Below are 24,889 nucleotides of genomic sequence, written 5' to 3'. Positions count from 1 at the left end.
TTTGGAAAAACCCTAATGATCTTTTTGGCAAACCCAATATGCAATGGGCTCGCAGTCACCATGCTCCCCAGCAGATGGCGCTGAGGGGACATCCTGGATGTTCACATTTCCTAGTTGCCTGTATGTTGTGCTTGCTAGTCTAGACGCCAACCCACTGACACAAAAAAGGGACACAGCGGAGCAGGTGAAGGGTGTTCGATGCCCAGCTCCTGCCTTCTGCTCTTCTGCAGCTAAAGGGCTGGGCATTTAGTGCCATCTAACCCAACTGTATTCAAAGAAACTCAACACCTCCCCTTCTCCCAGGAGGAAGATGCTCACAGAATTACCTGCATGAGCACTGAAGATACTTTCTTATTCTCATCCTCATCATAAATTGATACAAGGAAGCTGAAAGTGCCAAGGAAGGGCTCCGAGGCGTTGTTCAACAGCAGAATCTCTGTTCCCGTGTGCAAATGGGATAATGACTATATCATGCCAAGCCAGCCACAGGGACACAGAGAGCAGCCAAGACTCCAAGACTTTGAGTCTGTCTACATACCTGTCTACACAAGTGTGAAAACTGTCCAAATCAATGGGGTGACAACTATCACCCACATGGTGATCATAAGCTTTGAGTGAGTGAAAGTCACTCAGTGGTGTCGAACTCTGTGAGACCCCATGGACTGTAGCCCGCCAGGCTCCTCTGTCCATGGGATTCTCCAGGCAAGAATACTGGAGTAGTTAGCCATTTCCTTCTCCAGGGGATCTTCCCCACCCAGGGATCGAATCCAGGTCTCCCGCATTGTAGGCGGATTCTTTACCATGTGAGTTACCAGGGAAGCCCAATCATAAGTTTTAACCCCCACTTATATTCTCTCCCTTTAGGGGATCAGCTCATCTAAAGATGAGAAATTAAACCAGAGGTTCCCCATGGCAGATGACCAGGGTCTGTCCAAGCTCTCCAGTTCCCTCTCTGGTTCCAGCCATCAAGACTGATCCAGGGCCTCAGGTGTGGCGGCTGCTCCTGGGGCCAAGGACACCCTTACCTGGTTGGGGGCCTCGGGCGGCATGGGGGACGGCGACTTGGACTGGAAGGCGTCCTGGGAGATGAACCCTGAGTCGTGGGAGGACACACTGGACAGCCGCACGGGCGCCTGCTGGGCCAGGCTGGAGCCGCGGTAGCGGAAGTGGGAGCTGGGCGAGTGCGAGTGGGAGCCGTGGGAGCCGCTGGACCGCGAGTCGCTGCTGTTGACGCTGTTCAGGCTGCTGCGGGGGCAGCGGGACAGATGGCAAGGGTGACGGGGGAGAACGGCATCACGCAACCCGCCCCCAGCCCCGAGAAGCAGCGCACACAGTGAGACATGTTTTCAAAACACCCAATCACTAAGCGAGTAAACAAAAGGTCTTTTCTGTGTGAGCAAGGGGCGAAAAGCAGCTATGGAGCCGTGGTTCTCCGAGACGCAATGAGGCATCTTTAGGATGGAAGGCTGTGATTTTAGACTGTCAAGTGCTGCCCAGCTCTGCTGTGTCACCGACCAGCAAAGCCAGGGGACTCGATGTCTGAGGCATGAAAAAGGTTCATACCCTCTACTCACAAAAACCATATGAAGGCTTCAGCATGACCTAGTTGGAGCACCCAAGTGTCTTCCTTAGGTGAACCATCGGGATCAACCTGGCCAACCATCGCTTGGCACCAAGAGATTCCTCAAGGTGATTGCATCCTAAGTGTGTCTAATTCAAGATACCCATATGTGAGACAACTCTGTGTTCGTGTATTTTACATTTTATTATTAACAAAGTTGGTGGTTTAATGAATGGTTTGACCCTGAACACAGGTACTTCTCTGTTCAACTATCTGTGAGCCCAGCAAACAGAACACCTGGCAAGAGGCAGGCAGCTTTCAGGGACCAAAGGTCATCAATCGAAGCTGTTTGCTTCCAGGATGGAACAGTAAACAGGATGTCGGAAAATGACACTTGCCCTCTGGAGTTCTGCCTGTTCCATTTCCAGTCGTAAGCAGTATGTCCTACACTCAAATTATGAAACCCGGAAAACTGAACAAAGTCTCCTGGTCCAAACAGGCAGAGCTGACAGATAAAGGACAGCTGTAGCAGCATCAGAAGGCATGAAATAAACAACCCAGACTGGGATTAGAAGATCTGTGGTTTCTACTCCTAACTCCTCAAGAGATTCTCGTCAAATTTCACAAACTTGGCCAGCTAATAAGACAGTCAAGGGCTGACTACCTTCTTCTGGTGTTCTATGCTGGAATGACTTGGTGCTAACGTTCCAACAGACATAGCGAAGTGTGCTGTTAGCCAGAACAGGGCATGCGGAGACTGACAGCAACGCTCACGGCAATCTCACTACGGCAAGCTCAGGGCCGGCGCTGTCCATATGACAGGAGTTTCTGTTGACACTAAAACTACAGAAGGAGACTCACGCAGCTTTGTTTTCTACTAATGAGATAAAGTTTACTTCGTTACCAAACAAAAAAAAAATCCTCAATAGAAAAAAACCTCAGTAGACGTGTCTCACACACACACACACAGAGCATACAAAAGATGACAAGAAACCAACCGCCACCCTCAGGCTGCAGAATGTCAGGCTGGAGCATCTCAAGTCTGAACTTCCTGCTCCCTGTACACTGCACGAGCTCAAACATGAAATGAAAGACACACACACACACACACGTGTGTGTAGAGAGAGATTCCCACACACAGACTCGGCAGCTCCATCCTGTTCTTTACTCTCAACGCTAAGTCACAGGAAGAGGAAATCCATTCGGCTTTGAAAAGTCAAAGGAAAAGATCAGCAGGGAGAGTGTACCAAGAAGGACATGATGCACGAGGGTGTTTCTACCTCCACGGGAAGGGAATAATCAACTTGGCCTTCGGCAAGTCAAGAATGGTCTTGAACAGAATGCTGCCAGGGAACAGTGTTGCTGACCGATGGCAGAACTATTCCGATGGACCCTGAGTCACCATGTTAACAATAACACCTAACAAAGCAGTGACGGCGGTGGTGGGAGAGGTTAACAGATCAAGAATTCCATTCACTTTGTGAAGCCCTGAGACAAAGACCGGGGGGCAAGTAGGCGCAGGAGCCACCGCCACTGCCTTCATCTGTTCCGGCCACAGCGAGATGCGTCTGCACAAGGATCGACCCCTGTTCGCCCTCTGGGAGCCCATGTGGTTTCTACTCTGCTAAACAGGAAAATCCAGTGAGAATTCATAAAATGAGGAGATTTTGTACCATATACCCTGACAGAGAAAGCTGTGACCACCAATTTAAGGTCTGATGGGATTTTTCCTTCTAACCCAAAATTCATTCCGAAACTAAAGAGTAAGACCAAAATCATGATGGGATTCTTTCACCCAATCACCATTTCCTGTTTAAAATGCGCTACTTCAGAGCCCAAGACTGGCTCCAACATTCACAATTAGTTTAAAGCAAAATGCCACATCCCCAAGGCAACAGCCCAGCCTGGCTTCACCTACCTGCAGACGCTTGACTTGCGGGACATCGTGGTGCTCGGAGAAGAGGGTGGGGTCTGGTACGACCAACTGTAATCAGAGCCTTTCAAGTCCAGAATCACCTAAGGGGACAGAGCAGGAGGGTCAGCAAAGTGCGGAGGAGGGAAACATTATCCATCAGATCTCAACAACTGTCGTAACGTCGAAACTCCACCATCATGGAAGAGTGGGGATCAAAGAAAAACATGTTGTGAAGAGTTTTCCTTTCAATGGAAGAATCATAGTACCAATCCATCAGTGTCATAATCCTTTTTCTGAGACAAGCAAAGACGTAATTAATGGGGAAGGGAGAGGAAAACCACAACATAGCTGTCAAAAAGAAAAAGATTTACAGTTATAATTCATAAGAGACATTTACATCAAGGTTAAAATTTATAGGGTTTTTGTTTACAGCACAACATAGATGATAATGCTTTTAGGAAGTGTTGATTTTACACAATGGACATGAGTTTGAGTGAACTCCGGGAGCTGGTGATGGACAGGGAGGCCTGGCATGCTGCGTCCATGGGGTCGCAAAGAGTCAGACACAACTGAGCTACTGAATTGAACTGATCTTACATCTTAGTCACTTAATAGCTACTCATGCCTCCATCTGACCAATAAAACCTGACAGAATCAAGAACAAACCAATTTTTCATAATTACTTCCACATCTGTCTCCCTTACTTAACAAAGAGCCAGTTGAATGTAAGCTCTAGTTTCCATTCACATAGTAGGTGCTCAATAAATATCTGCTTACTGAGTGAATGCCTGCAGGCTGTAGTCTAATAAAAGCAATTTTGCAAGATGGAAAATATAAGCTCCCAAATTTGTCTGCTGAGCTGGCTTCCAAGGCAACAATAAGAATTTTATATGAAAGGCAAAAGCATGTGATTTTTCAGCTGTTGCCCCACTGAACATAGTTAATAGTCACATGAACCAAATGAACCAACATGAAGTCACCTTTTTCATAAGTGAGACCCTCATTCATTCCTTACTTAGAATGGGAGAAATCCAGACAGAATGATTTACGGTGATGACCAAGAGACCCCACCGTCATGTTCCTAGTGGAGTTTATCTCTAGAGGGTCAGTGAACACATGATTAAAAGCACGGGCTGAGGGAACTGACAGCTTGGTTTAAATCCCAGTTCTACCAGTAACTGCCTGGTTAAGTGACTTTATCTCTCAGTGCTTCAAGGTCCTCTGTAAAATGCAAATATTGGTGGGGATTCACAGAGGAAGTCTATGTAAAGAGCTCAGAGCAGAGCCTGGCACACAGTAGATGCTCTATGATAACCTGTGCGGATGACAGCCACATGTCACAATGTAAAACACGTTGCCATTTTAAATGAGAGATTGCCACAAGGAGCCCTCAGGATTTTGAACCTTCATCTACTGGGTTTCTTGTCCTGAGCATCCACCCCACGATGCCTACCTGTTCGCTTGAGGAGGGCAGTTTGTGAGGGTCCATGGTCAGGCTTTTCAGATCCTCCGATATGGTCTGCAGGTGAGTGATTTCCCCCAGCATTGAGATTTCTTCCTCCTGAAAGTAATTCACAACCTGTTACCACGCATGATTCACTTTATCACCTGGATCCAGCTGTTTTTATTAGGGACGCTGTCCACACTTCCAACTTCTCAGAAGAGGAACACAAGGACTGGTTTATCTTTGCTGAAGCCATTCACCAGCCCTTTCTTTGGGGAAATGGAGAACAAGGAACTAGCCACAACCACGGAGTGACTTGTGTGCTGCACAGCAAACACACACGCCTTCCTAAAAGCGTCTGGGGGCCGGCGCCCCTGCTGGGGGCGGAGCCGTCTGCCTGTGGGTGGGATCCTGCAGCACAGCCCCCTCCGCAGGCCAGGGCTCCCCTGCCCCCTCCCTCTGGAAGTCAATCGACTTCAGCAGATGACACCATTTGGGGATGTTCTGGTCCAGATTTGGCAGACCTAAGTGACAGCACATGTGTGTTCACTGGAGGTTAACTGCCCCGTCTTTGTTTTTTCCATCAACTTAGTGGCAAGTGAGGCAAACTATGGACTATGGAAGAAGGATATCACCAAAGCAGTAAGCTGGGGCTGTGGACCCAGGTAAGAACGATTCATGGGAAAGCACTACGCTCAGGGGAACAACTCAGATCTGGGCATTTTGCCAGGGCTGAGGGAAGGCAGCTGGTGCATTTGTATCAGCCTCAAGAAAAGCTCCAGCAGAACTTTTCAAGGCATTCAACTAATTGACTTCAAAACTAAGTGCGTTGATTCACTGAGGCTTTTCCCCTATTAACCTCACAGTCACTCCTTGGCACTCATCTCGGTCACTGGGTCTCAAAATCAGCTGGAGGACTTGCTTCAAGAGCCCAGATGCCTGGGTGGGGTTCCCAGCCCCAGAGCTGTGGGTTCAGTAGGTCTGGGTTGGGTCTGAGAATGCACATTTCTAACCAGTTCCCAGGTGATGCTGCTGGTCTGGGGACCTACTTTGGGAACAACTCTGTGGGGCCATCTTGAGGAGAAAAAGTAAGCAGAACCACCATTGCTCAGAATGCAGAGAGAGCCGTGTGGCCATCAGCAACTTGTAGACAAGTGCTGGTCCATAATCCTGACTCCACCATCATGATTCCTGACACACCGCAACTTCTCAGTGCCTCCAGATAAACAAGGAGGGTCTCCTCAGAACTGGCAGTTTAAGCCTTCTGGAACTTTCCACTGACTTACAATCACGGGCCGCAGCATAGAAATGAAGGTGCAGAACCGGCCGCGTTCTTCAATCAAAGCCTTCCGGACAGCTTGCTTCTCTGTTTCTTCCAACAGGAGATACTTGTCATTGACGTCTTGGAGTGCGCTGTCCAGCTGGGGCTGGATGTCACCTCGCCCTGCAAATGAAACAAAGCCCGGAGCTTGGCTTGCTGAAACAGCAGCTCCTGGAAGCAGTGTCCTCCTCCCTCGGGTCCCTGCTGGAGCGGAAACCACAATTCCCCGGGACTTCTAAAAAATCATTTATTTATACCCAGAAAGGATCTAAAGAAGCGGTTTTTCTAGGATCAGCCATTTCCAATTTCTAGTGCCCAAAGGGGATGCTTATCCTGATTTATTTATGACAAGTAAAATGTCCTGGGGTAACTTCTCCTGATTTGCATTCTGAAGAGGCTAAGGTATGAAGAACAAGTTGAAGGCCTGTGGATGTTTCCAAAAATGGGCACAAGCTGGTTTTGTTGGGTCATGCTCAATAAAAGAGCCTCTGTCTGGAAGAGAAGTGTCTGTCCCAGAACACAAAGGGGGCTAGCATCAGCTCTCCTGGCTCCGAGGAGCCCCTGGGACTCCCTGGCAGCTAGTTTAACTCCCTAGTGGCAAGTCCTGAAGGCCCTTCCTGTAGGACAAGCTCAGCAACAAAAATACCCGCAGTCAGAGCTCTGCTGGTGGAGGACTGAAGGGGGCCTGGGTACTGAGGCTGGCCCGTGCCTGGGAATCACCTGGCCCCATCCACAGACCCCAGATACGCAGAGGCACCCATTTCTAGACTTTTCAACAACTCAAGAACTTGCTGAGGCAACTGTCTTTATAAATAAACTTTTATTTGCACACAGTCACGTCCATTCATTTACAGTCTGTCTATACCCACTCTCATCACAACTGCTGAGTTAAGTTGTTGTGACACACACCGTTTGGCCCCTGGACTGAGAATATTTACAGAAGTCTGGATAAACATGGATAAAGCTGGGCAAACAGACACTGTATCAGGGGGTGTGGCTATTGTAAATCTGATCTGAGGACAAGAAGGTGACCATCAGGAGACCAGCTCATGAGCTTCCACACTGGGCTCCCATGCTCACCTACCACCTGAACCAGAAAAAGAATCTCTGAACTCCTTCTGGACACAAGCTTGGACTCTCCCAGCCTAGCCTGCAGTGAAATGCTCTCTGTATATACAACAAGTACACAATAGGTGTTTAACAGGTGTATACAACAGGTACTGAATAGGTGTATACAACGGGTACTCAAAAGGTATTTAATAGGTGCATTCAACAGGCACTCAATAGGTGTTTTAAACAGAATGTTAGCATGGAGGGGGCACTACAGATTATCCAAACCAATCTGCTCCCAGTTCAGAGGAGGGGAGAGGGAGGACTGTCCGGGGCCATGCAGGGGCAGGCAGTCAGAGCGCACACCACCTGACCCTCTGACTCTGGGTTCCTCCCCCTCCTTCCCAGCTGCCTCAAGTCAAGGGACTGGATTCCACCCGCCACCTAGAAAGGGACCTGGCCAGTCACCATGCACCCTCCTCTTTAAGGATGCCATAGAGAACACTTAGATGCAATGTGTTATTTGGTTTAAAAAAGTACAGAGTCAGGGAAAACTGCCTTGAATGTAGGAATATATTCTGTATTTTCTCACAAGCAGATGAGAAAGCTTCCTCTAGAGCCAGAAAGGCAGTCAGGTGTCAAGAACATCCAACTAGCAAAAGTCACTGGATTTTTGGTAGGGGTTAAGTTCTAGGAGAAGGGGACGACAGAAGATGAGATGGCTGGATGGCATCACTGACTCGATGGACGTGAGTCTGAGTGAACTCCAAGAGTTGGTGATGGACAGGGAGGCCCGGCGTGCTGTGATTCATGGGGTCGCAAAGAGCCGGACACAACTGAGCGACTGAACTGAAGTTCTAAGTTAGCATAAAAGGGGAAAATCGGGGGCAAAGGTCATCCCTGAAAATGCCTTAGACGGCATTCCAGTACAGTCAGTGGTCTGTACATGGAGTCCTAACTGGTCAGGTGAGCATATGTGCTGGGTGCAGCAAAACAGTGTTTAATTCCATGCGGAGGGATTTTTTATCCAACAATTATGTGAGAATTTGTGGCTCAGAGGTTAAAGCGTCTGCCTGCAATGCGGGAGACCTGGGTTCGATCCCTGGGTTGGGAAGATCCCCTAGAGAAGGAAATGGCAACCCACTCCAGTGTTCTTGCCTGGAGAATCCCATGGACGGAGGAGCTTGGTGGGCTACAGTCCACGGGTCGCAAAGAGTCGGACATGACTTAGTGACTTCACTTTCACTTTGCTCTGAGAACTTTTTGCTGTTATCAGCCACCATCCCTCCCTGACCCTGATAATTCTACCTGTTCTTCCAGTTTCTCTGCCTGGGAGCCAGTTTCACACATTACCCAGCTGCAGAGTCATAGGTTTCATGAGTTTTTGTAGACAAGAAACTTGTTAAAGCACCCTTCCATTCTCCAGGGGGACTTGCGGGGAGGCGAGTGAGCGGGCACCCCAGTCCCATGAAATTGAGAATTTTCCCTATTCTTTTTTTTTTTTGACTGGGCTGAACACCAGGCAGAATCTTAGTCCCCCGACCGGGGACTGAACCCATGCACCCTGCAGGGGAAGCATGGAATGCTAACCACTGTACTGCCAGGGAAGTCCCAGTGGTTAGGACACTGCGCTTTCACTGCCAAGGGCCCAGGTTCCATCCCTGGGCAGGAAACTAAGATCTCAAAAGCAAGGCACAGCCAAAAACTTTCTAAAAATAAGTAAACAAAATGCTGGCTTGTGCAGCTGAATCCACACACACGGATTGTGTATATGACACAAGCCCTTTGGTAATGAAATTCTCTGTTTCTCTACCACCTGTCAAACAGCCTGTCCAAGCCTGCAGTGAGGCCCTGTGGTTGTGGCTGGTCCCAAGGCCTTCTTGTAAGCCTCTCAGTCTCTCCAAGGATGCTCCAACTAAGGGACCACAGAGGACCACGGACCAAGTCAGCATGTTCTTAACTCCAGAGGCAGAAAGTTTAATTATGGTAGCAATTTCTTTCAATACTAGCCTATAATTATAAGAAATTGGGGAAATGGGTATCTTTACTTCCTTTCACAAGTTGTAAGGTGCACATCTATCTGTGATTAATGACACTGATTTCTAAAAATATAGACATAGGAAAGCAAAGTGACTAGAACCAAGTGTTACCTAATCTGGTAAATATAAATTTAAATCATTCTATGATTAGTCAAGTTATTTTAAATATGTATTATGTTATAATTAAAGGACTTTCAAATTATAGTATTCTAAAATAAGTATAATCTGTAAAGATTGCTATAATTATCGTCACAGTGAATACATTTCCATGTGGGATATATCATAACCTAGAAACACAATGTTTATTTCTTAAATTCAGTAACCACAACATCTATTTATAAAAAAAAAAAGTGGAAGAAATTATTCCATGTCTCAGTTGGATATACTGGTTCTTACAGTCATTTTTTAGGTCCACAAATTTGGAGTTGCCTCAGCACTGACTTAATATACAAAAGCCCATTCATTTGCCTCCCATCAGCAATGTTGGCAGAGCCGCTGCCGATGACTGCAGCAGCTCCCGTGCGGACTTGACGCCGTCTCCTCTTCCGTCTCTGCTACTCCCACCCTCACTGCGCCACCTTGATCTCTCACCTGGACGGCTCCATCCGCCCCTAATAGGTCACTCTGACTGCATTTGGACGAGCTTGCCTGGAACAGCCCTGAATTACTTTCAAAATGCAAATCTTCTCTCTTCTCAGTAGCTCCCACTGCTTTCAAGAAAGTTCAGTGGGGACTCGCCTGGCGGTCCAGTGGTTAAGACTCCACACTCCTAATGCAGGGGCATGGGTTCGATCCCTGGATGAGGAACTAAGATCTTGGATGCCACCGCACAGTGCAGCCCAAATAGTAACAAGTCCAGTGTCGTGAACACGGCCTGCCCTGCGAGACGTCCGTGGGTCGGCTTCTGAGGCCGGCCTCAGGCCCTGCCCGCTCCTCTTCCGTTGCTCCAGCGTCCGGCTCCACCCCCTAAACATCCCCTCTCCCTCCGCCCCAGCTGTTGGCCATCTGTTCATTCTCAGGTCACAGTTCTTCACAGAAGCCCTCCATGAACCTTCTCAACCAGACTAAATTCTCGTATTTAATTCTCAGAGATTCCGTCAACACAGCCTTCACGACACTCCTCCCAGTTCTCATTTCATCTTTATGCCTCCAGTTCTTCCACGGACGCCAGTCTCCCCTGGTGATCAGGAAGCCCCATGAGGACAGAAACCACAAGTATTTTTGCTCTGCACTGTATCTTCTACCTCAGCACACCTGCCTGGAAGGCACATACTCAAATATTTGCAAGTGAATGAGGCCTTGATAGGAGCTTCCCAGGTGGCTCAGTGGTACAGAATCCCCCTGCCAGCGCAGGTGCCACCGGAGAGAGACTCTGGTTAGATCCCTGGCTTGGGAAGACACCCATGGAGGAGGAAATGGCAACCTCCTCCAGTCTTCTTGCGTGGAAAATCCCATGGACAGAGAAGCCTGGTAGGGTATGGTCCATGGCAGGGTCACAAAGAGTTGGACCAGCACGATCTGAGTTTACTGACTGGTCTAACCATCATGCCCTTAAATGGCCTCAACACTGGAAAACGAACAATTTCCAGGGCCGCCCATCAGCCAAAAGAAGAGAGGGCTTAAACAGGCTTTCCAGACAAAATTCCTGAGTAAAGCACTGCTTGTGGCCTTTTCTGTAAAAAGTCATCTCAGTCTCGAGAATTTTTTTCCCCTGCGAGTTTCCAGGTCTTGGCTGGATTCATGCTGGAGAATTCTGATGAATACAGCCAGCAGCTCCTTTACTTCCCCCAACAGGGGAAATCAAATGATTATTCTCTTTACAAAAAAATGCTCCTGGGGCAAAAGCACTATTAATAGGCAGCAGGTCAAAGACCAAAGCAGAACCCTCAAAGGAGAAAAAAAATTTGGTAAGTAGGTAGGGAGAATTCACAAAGCTTTCTGGAATGAAACCAAGATTCCATATTTTCCCAACATTTACATTTTCCTTAATCTTTACATAAACATTCAAGGCAGGAATTAACACCTCCATTTGACAGAGGGGTAAACTGAGATTAGGGTGGCGTGCAAGAGCCCCTGAGCTAGGAGTGGATGCAGACAGATGCCGATTCTCCGTCTTTCCCATTCAGAAGCCTGCATTCTTTGTCGCTTCCTGCTCATAGCACACATAAGCCCTGCGATTAGAATCCCAATAAATGACTTCCATATGTCCCTGACACACTTGTGCAAATACTATGTTTCATCTGAAGATGCTTGCTTTTTCATGTCTATATTTTAAAAATTAAGATATATCTTACAGTCGGTAGGAGTCATAGTTTACACGGCATTTAAAAAATTTTTTTCATCAGTGAGAAAATAATAATGCATCTTACCATTGATGGCATCTGCAGTCAATGCAATAAGGGATATAAATACTGAAATATGGGATATAATTTCAGAGACAGGCATGCAAGGTGATGCTGGAGATTTAGAATTTGGAATGAAAAATGCCCCCTTTCCATCAAAAGGTAGTTGTCCTTATTATTCCTACATACGTCATTTTCTACTCTTAATATCCTGCAGCAGTTTTTGATTGATTTTTCCAAAGCAAAACCAACCAGGGATCCAAAGAAGGAGAGATTTCATCAGACAAGACTGGAAGGTTTGGGGCTTGAACACATTCAAACAAACTCTATTTCTGCTATTCTTTCAACAGGGTGTGCCTCAGTTTCTACTCATCTGTTAAACATAAAAAATAGCACCAAGTTCACATGGTTGTGAAAGCAGATGGATTCGTTCACATCATGCACTCAGCACCAGACCCAGCATGTGGTGAGCTTTAGGGAGTGTTAGGTGCCATTGGCAGTAACAGGGCATCTTTAAACCCTGGGCATCTCAGCAGGAGACAACCTGCCTCCATAACCATTAAATGCAATAAAAACTCTGGAGCAGCGAGCTCCCATGAATACACTGACATGCCTGGCAGGGGCACGGAGACTGCACCCACCTTGGCCTGGCCTTGCATCCTGTGGAGCTCCTCACCTGGGGGTTCATGTCTTTCCTTTATAGTAAACCAGCAGCCCTAAGAAAAACTGCTTTCCTGAACTCTGTGGGTCATTCTAACAAACTTGTCAAACCTGAGGGGGTTCATGGGAGACCCTAAATTTGAGGTTGGCTGCGTACATAGGTGGGTAGCTTGTGGACCCCACTTGTGGCTGGTGATTGAAGTGGAGAAAATCTTGTTCTTTGCGCATGGGGTCTAAGCCCACCCCGGGTAGTTAGTATCTGAACTGATGTGACTTGGCGGATACCTGGTTGGTATCAGAGAACTGATGTTAGAACATAGCTGCCTTTGCCATCATGGAGACAGCTTGAGGGCAGAGGCCACTTGTGCCTCCATAGCCGCCAAGGGGATCTAGCCCAGATACCTACTTCCTGAACGTGTGAAGACACGCTCGGCTCACTGGGCTCCTCTGTGGCAGTCATGGAGAATGAAAAAGAGGCACCAGAAGTGAAACAATTTAACCCTGTGAGAACTGTGATGGGCTCGCAACTCAAGAAAGGCAGGACTATACCCCCATTTGCCCATCTAGCCCTGCACCACACCACCTGCTCAGCATTCTCGGGGTTAATCAACACCATGGTGTTCGGGGAATGGGTATTTCAAGCACGTCGCCCTTTTTAGCTTCTGGCAAAACTAACACCAAGGAAAGCACTGGGCTCCTGTTGTGTGCTCCCCCTGCCCCCTTAAACGCATCTTGCCAGCTTCTAAATGCAGCCACAGGGAAGCCAGGTGACCCACACCTTGACAAAGTCTCCTCGTGCACAGGGACATTTCTCCGCATCTTTTCGACTCCTGCAATCAGCCATTTGCAGCCAGAGTCACAAGCAAGACACCTGACGAGCTGTATCAGGCCAAGGCTTTCCCAGAGACCAGCTCTGCAAAGGAAAGGAGCTCACAGCTCTGGGCCTCGGGTGGATCTGCTTAGCCCGTTTATAACCTAGCATTCCCAGGTATGAAATAGGAATCCCCTGGCCTCTGAAGGCTCCACACTTTCACCACATATGCAACAGCCCCCTGCGGGAGCTTCTTCAGTTAGATTCCCACATCTGTACAGACCACAGTCAGGGATAGCTCACTGAACCACACGGGGTCTAAAGAGGAAAGCCTGACCACTGCTGCTGTTAAGACGGAGGGAGTCAGGCTGCCCCTCTGGCATGCTTTTCCCCATCAGCCTGTTAGCCCAGGCTGGCACAGCTGGCTGCATCCATTGACGTCTCCTTTCTCCCTGCTCACTCTGCTGATGGCTTTACCTGGCACTTCCTGGGCCAGAATGTACGTCAGGCCGCGGCTCTCCAATGCTGACTCTTTAAAAAGTCCTCCCCTGTCCACTGCACACAGGTTGTCCCATTGAGTAAAACTGCACCCATTCAAATATTTCGCAGGCTCCTCTCGCACCTTTCCCAAGCATGGAAAGAAGCAGTGACTCAACAGTCTTCCCTGCTGCGTTACGTGCAGTTACATCTAAACGTCCAGAGAGATTGCAAGGCTACAGGTGGTCATACTAGCCCTGGAGGGTCTCAGTGATCACCTGTCTGCATTTACAGCCACTCCCTGCCCTCAGAGGGAACTTTTCCAGCTTTGGTTCCAATAGAGAACAATCGTTGGTTTTGGCTCAAGGTACATGTTTCCCAATCGCACTGATGTGGCAATCTACCCCTTCCAGGGATGCTCACTGGAGGGAAGCGGGCAGTGGAAAAACAGCCTAGAACCATGGACCAGCTCTCTGTACCCCGTCATCTCGGCATTCAGGAAGGCTTTTTTATTTTGGGTGCCATTCTGCAGAGAGCGGACATGCATCAGAGGGAGGTGGTTAGAAAAAACATCCAGGGGAGACTTCTGGTGCTGCTGGCTCCTTCCAGGGCTGGGTCTCGCAATCCGGATAGCCAGCAGTTCGGGGCAGGCCACCGCCAGCTCCATGCTCACTCCAGTGGCCCAGGAGGTCCTGGGGGGACAATTTCTGACCACGCCTGGAGGCACAGCCATGGCAGATGGGGTTAACCACTAGAAGGGTCTCTTTGTGTGGGCCGTACCTCTTTCTGAGTAGTCTGCTTCTTCTCCATCTCCCCTAACTCAACAAAGGGAACAGAGCCTCTGCACTATGCCCAGCAAGAAAGCCAGGTGACCCACTAACCGATAACCTGGACTTCAGATTTGTAGGTGGGAGCTCCCTCTGGGCAAGAGGGCTCCCAGGGCTACTCCTCTTCAAAAACTGAAGCAGCGGGGTGGTTGGACAGGGCTGAAACACACTCAGTTTTTACCACTGAGGCAGGGAGAACCATCCAGTCAATGACTAGTTTCTGGGGCATCAGGGGTTTCTGCCAGTTTCATAAAGCATAGAAGAAACCGGCCAGGAAATGCAAACATTCACGCTGATGCGGCCAGGGCCCGTGGAAACCACTGGGCCAGTGAAAAGGATTCGGCATCACTCCAACTTTCTGCTTTCTCCGTGTGGAGGAAAAGAAGGGTGATGGGGGGAAAAGTCAGTCTAGAACGGGGTCTGATCAGAAATGGGGCTGAGAAATAGAACCATCTGGAGGCAGGTAGCTGAGGATCGGCAGTGGAGGTCACTGAGGCTCTCAGTTCACCCCTAAAGCTGACGCGGGGTCACACATTCCATGACCCCCACCCTGCAGCATGGTCACCCTTCCTTTTGGTTCTGGTGTCCCCGTGTAAATGCTGATGGCTCACACACTTCCCTGAACCTTGAGCAGCCCCTGCCCCATTCTCCACCAGCCAACCCTGTTTCATCTTCCTCATCACCTGCCCACACCAAGCGTAAACGGGTTTCTCGCGCCTTGCCCCAGTACCGCACCTTCTGCTGATACTCATCACAGTGCTGAGCACACCAGACTGAACTGCAGTTGACCCTTGAATAATATGGGTTTGAACACAGGTCCACTTGCACATGGATTTTTTTCAATAAATATAGAATCGGCATCCAAACCCACGGGTTTTTCATTCGCAGACTGAACCAACCGTGGGTCATGTACTGTTTACAATCCTTGGTGGGGTCCGTGGGTTTGGAATTGTGGATTTGAAGGGCTGACTATACTACTTGAGCATCTCATAGTATGCGGCAGACCCTGGAACGAATCCCCTTGAATCCCGAGGGACACCTATAACTGGCTTGCCTCCACCAGAGTCTCTGTTCCTGGAGGGGGCAATGTACCCCTATCTCAGTAGACTTCATTGAGTTATAAATGTCTTCCCTGCGGGGGCCCGCAGGATTCAAGGTAAATACTTCTGAAGGAGTCAAGGTAAATACTACTGACCCGACTGAAAGAAAGTTCCATATATATATATATATATATATATATATGTATTTCTTTTGTTAAACCAAGACATTTTAACTCTCATGAAATGTTGTTAAAATACACATGTCCAGATTCAAAAATGACTTAAAACTTGTAAAATAAAGTTTAAGAGGGCTTTAAGTCAAACAGCTTTCTTACATCTTTATGCCCAAGTTCACTGCTATGATCCTATGTCACTGTGGCTTAGCTCTGGGAGCCGGCCCCTGCAAGACAGAGAACTAGAGGGGCTGCAGGGACTCTTCCTAGGATGAGTAGAATCCAAGTCACAGAGTCAAAAGGCTGTGTGGTTCCTTCACTCAACCCTAATCCCACTGCCCATCATTTAAAACAAATAGCATGCCCCATTTATACCATAGGCAGACTCACACCAGGCTTCCAAGCAAAGGTTTTTAATAAAACTTTGTGTCCTCAAAAGGCCACATATTATATGATTCCCTTTATAAGAAAGGTCCAGAAGAGGCAAATCCATACAGACAGAAAGCACACGAACGGCTGTCAGGGGCTGAAGGGGAGGGAGAATGAGGCATGACTGTTTTAAATGGCAGGGGACGTCTTTCTTGGGTGATGAAAACATCCTGAAATTAGACAGTAGTGATGGCTGCACAGCATTGGGGATGCACTTAAGCCAATGAAATGTACACTTTAGAGGGGTTAAAATGGTACATTTTATGTTATATGAATTTTATCACAATAAGCAGAAGAGGGACTGTGTCTTACCTTCCTCCCAAAGGTACACTAAGCTGTGTCATAACCACAGCATTGAAGACTGGAAGGATTATCACTTTTAAAAAGTGGGAGACATTATCCCAATGTCACCGTGACGGGAAGGAGGCAGAGTTGAGTCCCCCGAGACAGCAGGTCATCCTGGCCCCACCTGCCAGAGGGGACCCATGTGGTTTGGGTTCCTCGTAGACAACAGAATCCAGTGCAAAAATCTCTTTAGAGCTGTTCAGTGCAAAGGCTCAGAGAACACTCAGGCACACTCAGGCAAGATAAACCACATGGACAGCCCACAGACAGACCTTTCCGAGACAGAGGGACAGCCACAAGACGCCGAAAGCGACCTGAAGTTTTAGCGCTGCCGCCCACAGAATGAGGGTCAACATTTAGTCAAGAAGAATCACTGCGATTATTGAATTTGAAGATCTGATTCCTTCAAAATGAAACATTCCACAAACTCTGCTGAAATAAGAAATACTTTTGATTTTTTTTTTAAAATAAATGATTGGTTTTGAAAAAACCAAATGGTCCTGGGCAGACTAAGTTAAAGATAGCTGGCAAGCTTAATAAAACCAAATCCGATCTGGGAATTATTTTGAGAAGTTATTAAGTATAGCTCTCCATGTTTTGTCTGTGATGTAAATACACACATATACACTTAGATATGTAAATATGCATGTATTTTTTTGCTGTGGAAATGAGGGTTTAAGTCACTCTGTATTTCTTTTTTCCATGAGTCTAATACTGAATTATGAGGATGTAAAGACTCTTAGAATGTTAAGCTAACCCGTTAAAGGGTCAAATTTCAAAAAAAAGAAAATGATTGGTTGAAACACACGCACACACAATTTTCTAAAGTTATGGAAAATTAAGTAGGCACCATTGATTGTTCTGAACTGGGAGGAAAACTGGAGCAACCAGCATAGGTCTGGACAACCACGGAAAGCCCACAGCAAGGACCACACCGTGACCAGCCACCGGAGATTCAGGATGACAGACTTACCGAGAGCGTCCACTGGCAGGGGGCACACGGTGAGAAAGTGCAGGATACACAATTGACACAAAAAGGAAAATAATAAAGTCAAACTGGTATTCGGGCAGCAGTCTTACCTGTGTTCAAACAGCCCACGGTTTGCCACCGAATTTCATATCAGGGCGAGTAAACCCACAGCCACTGAGAGCTGCAACCCAGGTTCCCTCCCCTGCCTTGCTAAGAGTCTTTACTTTCCATCTAAATAGACATCTTCCTAGTTTGTAATTGTCAGTCCTAGAGAATGCAACTGCTTTTTTTTTTTCTTTTTTTCTTAAAAAGAGAGATGAAGAATATATTCCTGTAAGAAGTCAATTAAGATGCTTTCACAAGAAAAGCTTTTAGGTGTAATTTATTGTAACTTGGAAAGTCACTAAGGAAACCAGGATCCAAAGTTCAAGCTGGGGTGAAAATGAAAAAAAAAAAAAATTAAAGAACTTAAAACTTTCATATAACAGTGAATAATATGGGACTCTGGGAGTCTGTTTATTAGGTTTATAAATCAGCTCTGCAGTCTTGGGTGAAAGATGACACATTCAACTATTTCAATGGTCAGGCTCAAGGGTTAACATATTAAAATGTTCCAGTGGTTTCCTCCCTCAATGTCTCTGATAAAAGTAGTTATAGATGGAAATGGAAGGCTTTACCATAATTATTTAGGTGAAATTAATAACAATATTGAGGGCTTCTCTGGTGGCTCAGAGGTTAAAGCGTCTGCCTGCAATGCAGGAGACCTGGGTTCGATCCCTGGGTTGGGAAGATCCCCTGGAGAAGGAAATGGCAACCCACTCTAGTATTCTTGCCTGGAGAATCCCATGGACGGAGGAGCCTGGTGGGCTACAGTCCACAGGGTCGCAAAGAGTTGGACACGACTGAGCGACTTCACTCCACTTTAATAACAATATGAGAACTAATTAAATGAGAAATAAGGCTGCTGACTGCATGGTGAGGTGGCAGAAGTGGGCAAATAGCACAAAATGTTTCTCATTTCTGATCCGCTCTTACTTCCCCCAGTTGGGTTACAGCCAACTCTAGGACTTTAAAAGTCACGAGCCAATGTCAAGCAGCAGGGCCTGATGAGGGTTCAAGAGACTCCACTCAGAGCCTGAGCTTCTGGGCCAGTTCCACGCTTATCTACCTTCCTGCTACCTCTGTCTTGTCACCCTCACCTGTCAGCAAGACTGACCCTGCCCCACGCATGGACCCCTGGCCCTCCCCTGGAACTTCTTGGAGGGCAGGGACCCTCTCTCCCTCCAGCCCCCAACTCCCCACCTAGGTTTATGCCCCATAGGTATTCAAGAAGCCTGCCTTCCACAAAAATAGGTATATTCACCCACGGCTGGAGCACGTCAAGTTGTTTTAAAATGATTTTCAGATAAAGTCTAATCAAACCCAAAAAAACATTAAACACTTTTTGACAGTGATATTTAAATACCTTTAGGCTATAAACTACCATTATCTACAGGATAGTAAAAAAGTGTCAAATACAGAATGTGGCAAAAGGTGATACAGCTGCAGAGTGAAATTTAAGGTAAAATTAGTCACAAGCGAAAATCACATCCCATATGTGTCTATGTCAAAGGGAATGCCAAATCCACAGTTAAATGCATAAAGGCATTTAAATGTTGAAAAGAAGAGTCAGAAGAATTTTTAGATCAAAGATCACAGTTTTGAAAAAAGGAATGACAAAAAGCTGCTCAATAACCGCCTGAAAACACATTTAAAAGGAAGCGATTATTGGGCTGTATAAACCAAATTTAGTTCTATCAGGACCAAAAAAAAAAATGTATTCAAACCATCCTAACACATGGTGCAAATCTCAGAAGGATCTACCAACATGTTATAAGCCAAAAGTCTAGGAAGCAACCACTTGAAGGGGATGAAAGCGATAAGAGAGGCATCTTAGCAAAAAGGGAAACTTCAGCTAACCAGATCCCCCAAAATAACTGGGAGCCTCAAATAAGCAGATTTCCTCCAGCCCTTAACCTGCAGTGCTTCTAGTCCATTCTCAGGCCATATATCTTCTAGACGAGCACATCAGAATTCACTCATAAGGATGACTCTGGTACCTCCTAGGATGCTCCAGTCACCCCAGAAATACACCAACGTGAGTTTTTAAGAGGCACTTACATAATTTAGAAGAAAAAAATTTTTATAAAGGAAATAAATAAAAATAGTTTTCTAGTTGTTCCCTGGATCAACTAGAAAATCATCCGGAACCCTCTAAGCTACTAATCTGACTTGGCTTGTAGACGTAAGAACACAGTCATGGCTCTCTTGTCTGGAAAGAATACAGTGCCAAAGACCATCAGCTATATGACTGGGGTTGACAAGATGGATGCTTCAGAAACCCCTGATCACAGCCTCCACTGTCTCAGCCTTCAGGTCCAAGTGCCTCACAACCAAAAGCTGATTATTCCCCAGTCCCAGGACCAGCAGCATCTTCTCACGTAATACAGTCCTGCACCCTAGGTTTCCTGACTTTTTCCATCTGGCGCCTTGATGGGGAGCTTGTTACCCTCTCTCCAGACAGCCCAAGCGGTGCTGGGCAAGTCTAATTGCCAGAAACTTCCTTTTATGTTGCATTGCAATCCACCTATCAGGCATTCCCTGCAGGTCCAAATTCCGCTAATTGGACAATGCCAGTGACTTTGAGTGACAGACAGAGACTGTTTCAGTCTCCAGGCAGAATTCAGATAAAAGGATTATCACTGCAGCCAAGAACTTAAGGCCTCTGAAAAGAAAATTCTGGAAGAGAGAAAGTAAAACAGCTACTTTTTCCTTACCTCAACCTTTCCAGCAAACTCCCAAATCTTTTTCAAGTCCATAGACTTGGACCCTCTCTGCAAACCCATTCATCTCTCTTATCTCAAAGCTGGCATGGTGTCAATTAGGTAGGGTTCAGCTCCAAATTTTTACCAACCTGTTCTTCCATGAAACCTCAGATACAATGGAATGGGGTGGCAGTTTTATTCACATTTACCTCTAGACTCACTAAAATGTCACTGGCCACAAAGCCTGTTCCACTTGTGGAGTACTAGCTCCCAGGTGCCTAAGTTAGAATGTAAACTGCAGAAGCACCAAGAACAGGAAAACACATCCGGAAGGAACAACTGGGGCCAATACCAATGGGAAACTGATCGAGAGTGAAAATCCTGCTGCCTTTATATCGACACGGTCTCCTGGTTATTATAAGAACTGGGGGGCGGGGGGTGGGGGGAGAGACGACATTTAGCTTGAAAAGTCTGTCCTGTCCTCACTCCCCTTCTACCAACGTGTCCCATCTCTCCAGATGTTTAATTCCAAGTGAGAACCACTTGCTTAGGAAAGGGGAACTTTGGTTTTGGAGATGTCTACCTAAAAACGTTGTCTCAAACACACGCTGAAGACTACCCACCCACGGACCATCCTGACGGGAGGGGGAACCAGTTCATCAGCAAATTCAGAACCGGGTATTGAAAAGAAGAGTCTAGAGGGAATATTACATTCTCAAGTTCAAGAAAAGAGTCCCTATATCTTGTTAGGTCTTTAATAAAATGCTTGCAAAGTGGATGTAGCTAGATTTTTTTCTCTTCAAACTCCCAATGCAAGCCGGAAGAGCAAAGCTGGGTAGCGGATCTGGTAATTAACTGGTCTGTAAACAATGATCGGCTAGGCGGAGGGGTCTTACACCAGCAGTCTCCCTTTCCTTATCTGGATCCCACCGTCAAGAACACCCATGAAAAATCTCCCTATGCAGGCAAGATTCCCAGCTCCCACAGCAGGCTTTTCTAACATTTTCACAAGACTTAACAAAGGGTTTTGGAGATTATAGGCTATGAAGGATGGAGGAGAAAATTACATAATTTATGCAATGATTGCTATAGAACATTTGCATAGAGGCTTTTATGTACTATCCCAAGGCTTCCAAGAAATTTATAGGTCTCATCACAACGCACAATAGACATGGAAACTGTCAAATTTTGGAGATCAGGTTAGGGGAGGGAACAAGTCAAGTACCACTTTGTATCTCAAATTAACAGATACTCTGCACTTGGGGACTTTGGTTCTGATAGATTCTATTAGCCCCTATCTGTTCACAGGACCATTATATGTAAGGAAGTCTGATTGAAGACTTTCTATTTCAAAGAAAAATCAAGCACGTGTTCATTTTCCCAAAGCAACATATTAATGGCAGAATTTGTAGTTACCTTTTTTGGCTTTCTTCTGCAGTTTCAGTGTATCTGAGGACTTCTTTTTTATCTCTTGGCGAGCTTTTTTATATTCTGAGAGAGAGAAGAATATTGAACAATCTTACCATTTAGCGCAACAGAAAACATTTTAGCAACAGCCATTGCTTTTATCACTGAAAGCATAAACTCTGATGTGCAATAAATAGCTTTATTGGAATATAAAATGGTAAAAAAATCTTCTGATGCCATTTTACAGCAAAGGGGTCATGAACATGAAAACCGACAAAATGCACCGGGGTCTTTTCCTCCAGCATCCATTCATACCAGCTCTGAGAAAAGATGGCACTTGGGAAGACTTCAATAAAAATGTTAAAATTCACAATTTCTCAGTATAAGTAACAGGAAATATTTCCAGTAATTATCTACTTTCCCAAGGCCCAAATCCACAGGGCTTCACTCCAAGAAGAACCCACATGGTTAGATGCTGGCCAGATGCTACAATTCAAAAATGAGCATCTCAGACTACAGGAGAGACTAGAACACATGGCAGAAAAGTGGGAAAGGCCTGGCTGCCTCACGTTCACATTAACACCGAGGCTGGAGGCTGCGGACCCATGGCAGGGGCAGCCCACACGGCCCACAGCCCCGCCAACAGTTTCCTCTTCCCCCCTCAGCTCATGCCCACCCCGAACTTTCCCATTTCTGTTGCCGGCATCTCCGTCACCCAGGCACAAACATCTGAAATGACAGTTGGCTCTGACACTTCTCTCCTCTGCTCCCCTCATAGTCAATTAATCACCAGTTTGACCATTTCCCACAAAGCCACCCCCGTCCTTTCCCTCCCGCCCGCCCTGAGCCTATCAGGGCTCTTCTTTATATGCCCTTGGCATCACTGCCGGCCCACACGCTTTCTCCCCACCACATTCACTGCAGGTTGTATGATGCTGGGAGCAGGGTCTCCTGACTCTTCCACACCGCCAGCACCCCTACCCTTTGATTCCAGGAAGACCGACAGGGGTGATGTCCGTCTGGACCACTCACTCCCTAGAGCCAGCATGTGAGGTTCTGAGACCCACCGGTTAAAGGTATATACAAAGAGAATGGCCAGTTCTGGGCAGGAGACTGAAGGCTAACTTACATCATTAAAAGTCTGGTTTCCAAAATGTGCTGAAATGCCTGAAGTGTGCGTCTCTAGCATTTAAGCCTGAGGTTGCAATCACTTTGAATTTAGCTGGTCGCATCTGAGGCCATGGGACAATGATGGCATCCCCTGAGTGACGCTACATGCCCCAAACCCAGCACTGACTCCTGCGCTGGGATCACATCCCATCCCTCATCCTCCAACACTGAGACACCTACAGGAGCAGCGGGGGAGGAGCGGGTCCTCCGGATGACATCAGCGACCCCAGCAGAGGCACAGGCAGCAGCCGTGACCCGCCACCTGAGACTGACGTGCGTCAGCCACCTTGCCCCGTACCTTTCGCGTGGTCTTTATCCAGCTGGTTGGCCACTTTCTTCCATTCTTCCATCTGCTCTTGAAGCGGGTTTATCAGACAATCGATTAAAGCACTTGCACAAAAGGACAAAGAAGGAGAAATTACACAGATATAATCTGTGGTCACGGTTTACACTCGGTTGTCAAAACACTCCGGAATCATAATTACCTGAAGCAGGACAAGGCAGCACCCTAAGCCCAAGTTCACCTCCAAACCCCCCAATTTCACAATGACTGTGTCCTCAAAATGCTTTTCAATGACTGTTAAGAAGCTGTACACGTGACTGGTTGGTGTGACCTCTTCTCATCGCCTTTTTAAAAAATTCCAACACTTGTATTGGGGTCATGCCCCTTGCTGCATAAGGGAACTGGCTGGAGAGCTTTAAAAAAGAAGACACCTAGGCCTCACCTAATACTTGATAGAAACTTGGGGTGGGGCCCCAGAATCACTTTAAAAAAAAAAAGACCCACATGACTCTGCTGTGCATTCAGGAAAATGAGTCATGACTGCGGACTGCGGACAGCCTAGAGAGGGTCAGAGGGATGCGGGTCTCCAGGCACACCCCTTCTTACTGTGTGCAGGTTCCCAGACAGACTGCAGTCAGACAAGTGCAAAGACAACACCCCACGGAGAGAAACCATGAGCCAGGGGACACAGGGCTTTCTGTACAAGGGAAGGAAAATCAACCCACGCCTACGTCAAGAGAGATGTTGTCGAAAAATTAGAAAATACCCATAAGCTGTTTGAATGATGTTGGTGAGAACTACGACAAAGGCAGTTCTCAGACTGCTTTTTGATCCTGAGCCTGCTGAAGATCTCCAAATTCTAGGTACAACCTCCCCGCTTTCTTACCAGGGTCTCCTGGCAGCTCCCACCCTCGTACGTCCTCCTCCAGCCTCACTCCCTCCAGGTCTCCATTCAGATTTTTCTTCTGAACAGAGATGCTCCCTGACCAGCCAGTATCCAGCAAACACCATCCACCCGACCCCAAGTGTTTCTCCTCCTATCATTCGTTACTGACAGTCCGACAGGTAGAAAATTCTGTAGTGTCTGCAGCGTAAGCCCTGTGAGTGCAGAATGTGGTCCTAGTCAGGGCTATGCTCTGTACACCTACGACCATGCCCGGGACATAGTAGGTGCTTGATGCACGGCGGCTGATGGAACTGGCATCTCTTCATCACTACGATGGAATGAGGGTCACAAGACTGGCCCGAGGGTAAACAAGATGATGGGTGCGGGAGGGGGTGCGGGGGGCGGGGTGCCATCACGGAGCGCACTCCCCAGGGGCGAGGAAGGGAGGAGGAAGTTCGATTTCGTCACCAGCTCCAGTGAGTGCTTTCCGCTGTGTGGACACTGTACATCTGCACAAGAGCCCTTCAGGGATTCGTACACCCATCTGCTAGAGGCTGAGACCCCAGCCCCATACTGCAGGACACTTGCGGCCAGCCGGGGATTCAAACCCAGGCCCGGCTGGCTTCAAGATGAGGCGTGTTTGCTGCTACATTTGGCAACCTGAGATGGCCCTGCAAGAGGGTCAGAGAGCTTCCACCTTGGCAGCCTCTCACGCAACTCGCAATTCACAAAGCAGACTGAGGACAACTGATAATTATGCTGATCTGTTTGGAAGGACATCCCACTCTCACTGGAACACCGGTGACTCCAAATCCCCATGCCAGCCACTGTCACTTCTACCCATTGTGGACGCACGTGAAACAGACAAGAGGCTGGCAGTGTAGAAGGTTCTGCGAGCCGCCAATGCCCTCCTAGGTGGGTCTGGAGGATGTGCT

The 24,889-nt window shown here is 47.3% G+C and overlaps 1 protein-coding gene across 6 annotated transcripts in view; it reads right to left on the bottom strand.

Annotated features, from left to right (window-relative positions):
- Window positions 1-24,889, bottom strand: part of MTSS1 (MTSS I-BAR domain containing 1) — a 163,198-nt gene that overhangs the window by 10,996 nt on the left and 127,313 nt on the right. For 3 of the 6 annotated variants that reach the window (XM_069599902.1, XM_069599904.1, XM_069599906.1), the window contains exons 5-11: window positions 23,084-23,175; window positions 21,625-21,699; window positions 17,408-17,419; window positions 6,207-6,364; window positions 4,930-5,037; window positions 3,480-3,577; window positions 1,026-1,245 (exon numbers count right to left, since the gene is read on the bottom strand). In XM_069599902.1, coding sequence (XP_069456003.1) covers window positions 1,026-1,245; window positions 3,480-3,577; window positions 4,930-5,037; window positions 6,207-6,364; window positions 17,408-17,419; window positions 21,625-21,699; window positions 23,084-23,175 — 763 coding nt within the window. The remainder of the gene's footprint in view (window positions 1-1,025; window positions 1,246-3,479; window positions 3,578-4,929; window positions 5,038-6,206; window positions 6,365-17,407; window positions 17,420-21,624; window positions 21,700-23,083; window positions 23,176-24,889) is intronic. The other 3 variants (XM_069599903.1, XM_069599905.1, XM_069599907.1) reach the window with 1 other exon arrangement.

This window comes from Ovis canadensis, chromosome 9 (assembly GCF_042477335.2).
Source record: "Ovis canadensis isolate MfBH-ARS-UI-01 breed Bighorn chromosome 9, ARS-UI_OviCan_v2, whole genome shotgun sequence".
NCBI lineage: Eukaryota > Metazoa > Chordata > Mammalia > Artiodactyla > Bovidae > Ovis > Ovis canadensis.
Note: the sequence above shows the minus strand (reverse complement) of the source record. Positions and strands in the feature narration are given on the sequence as shown.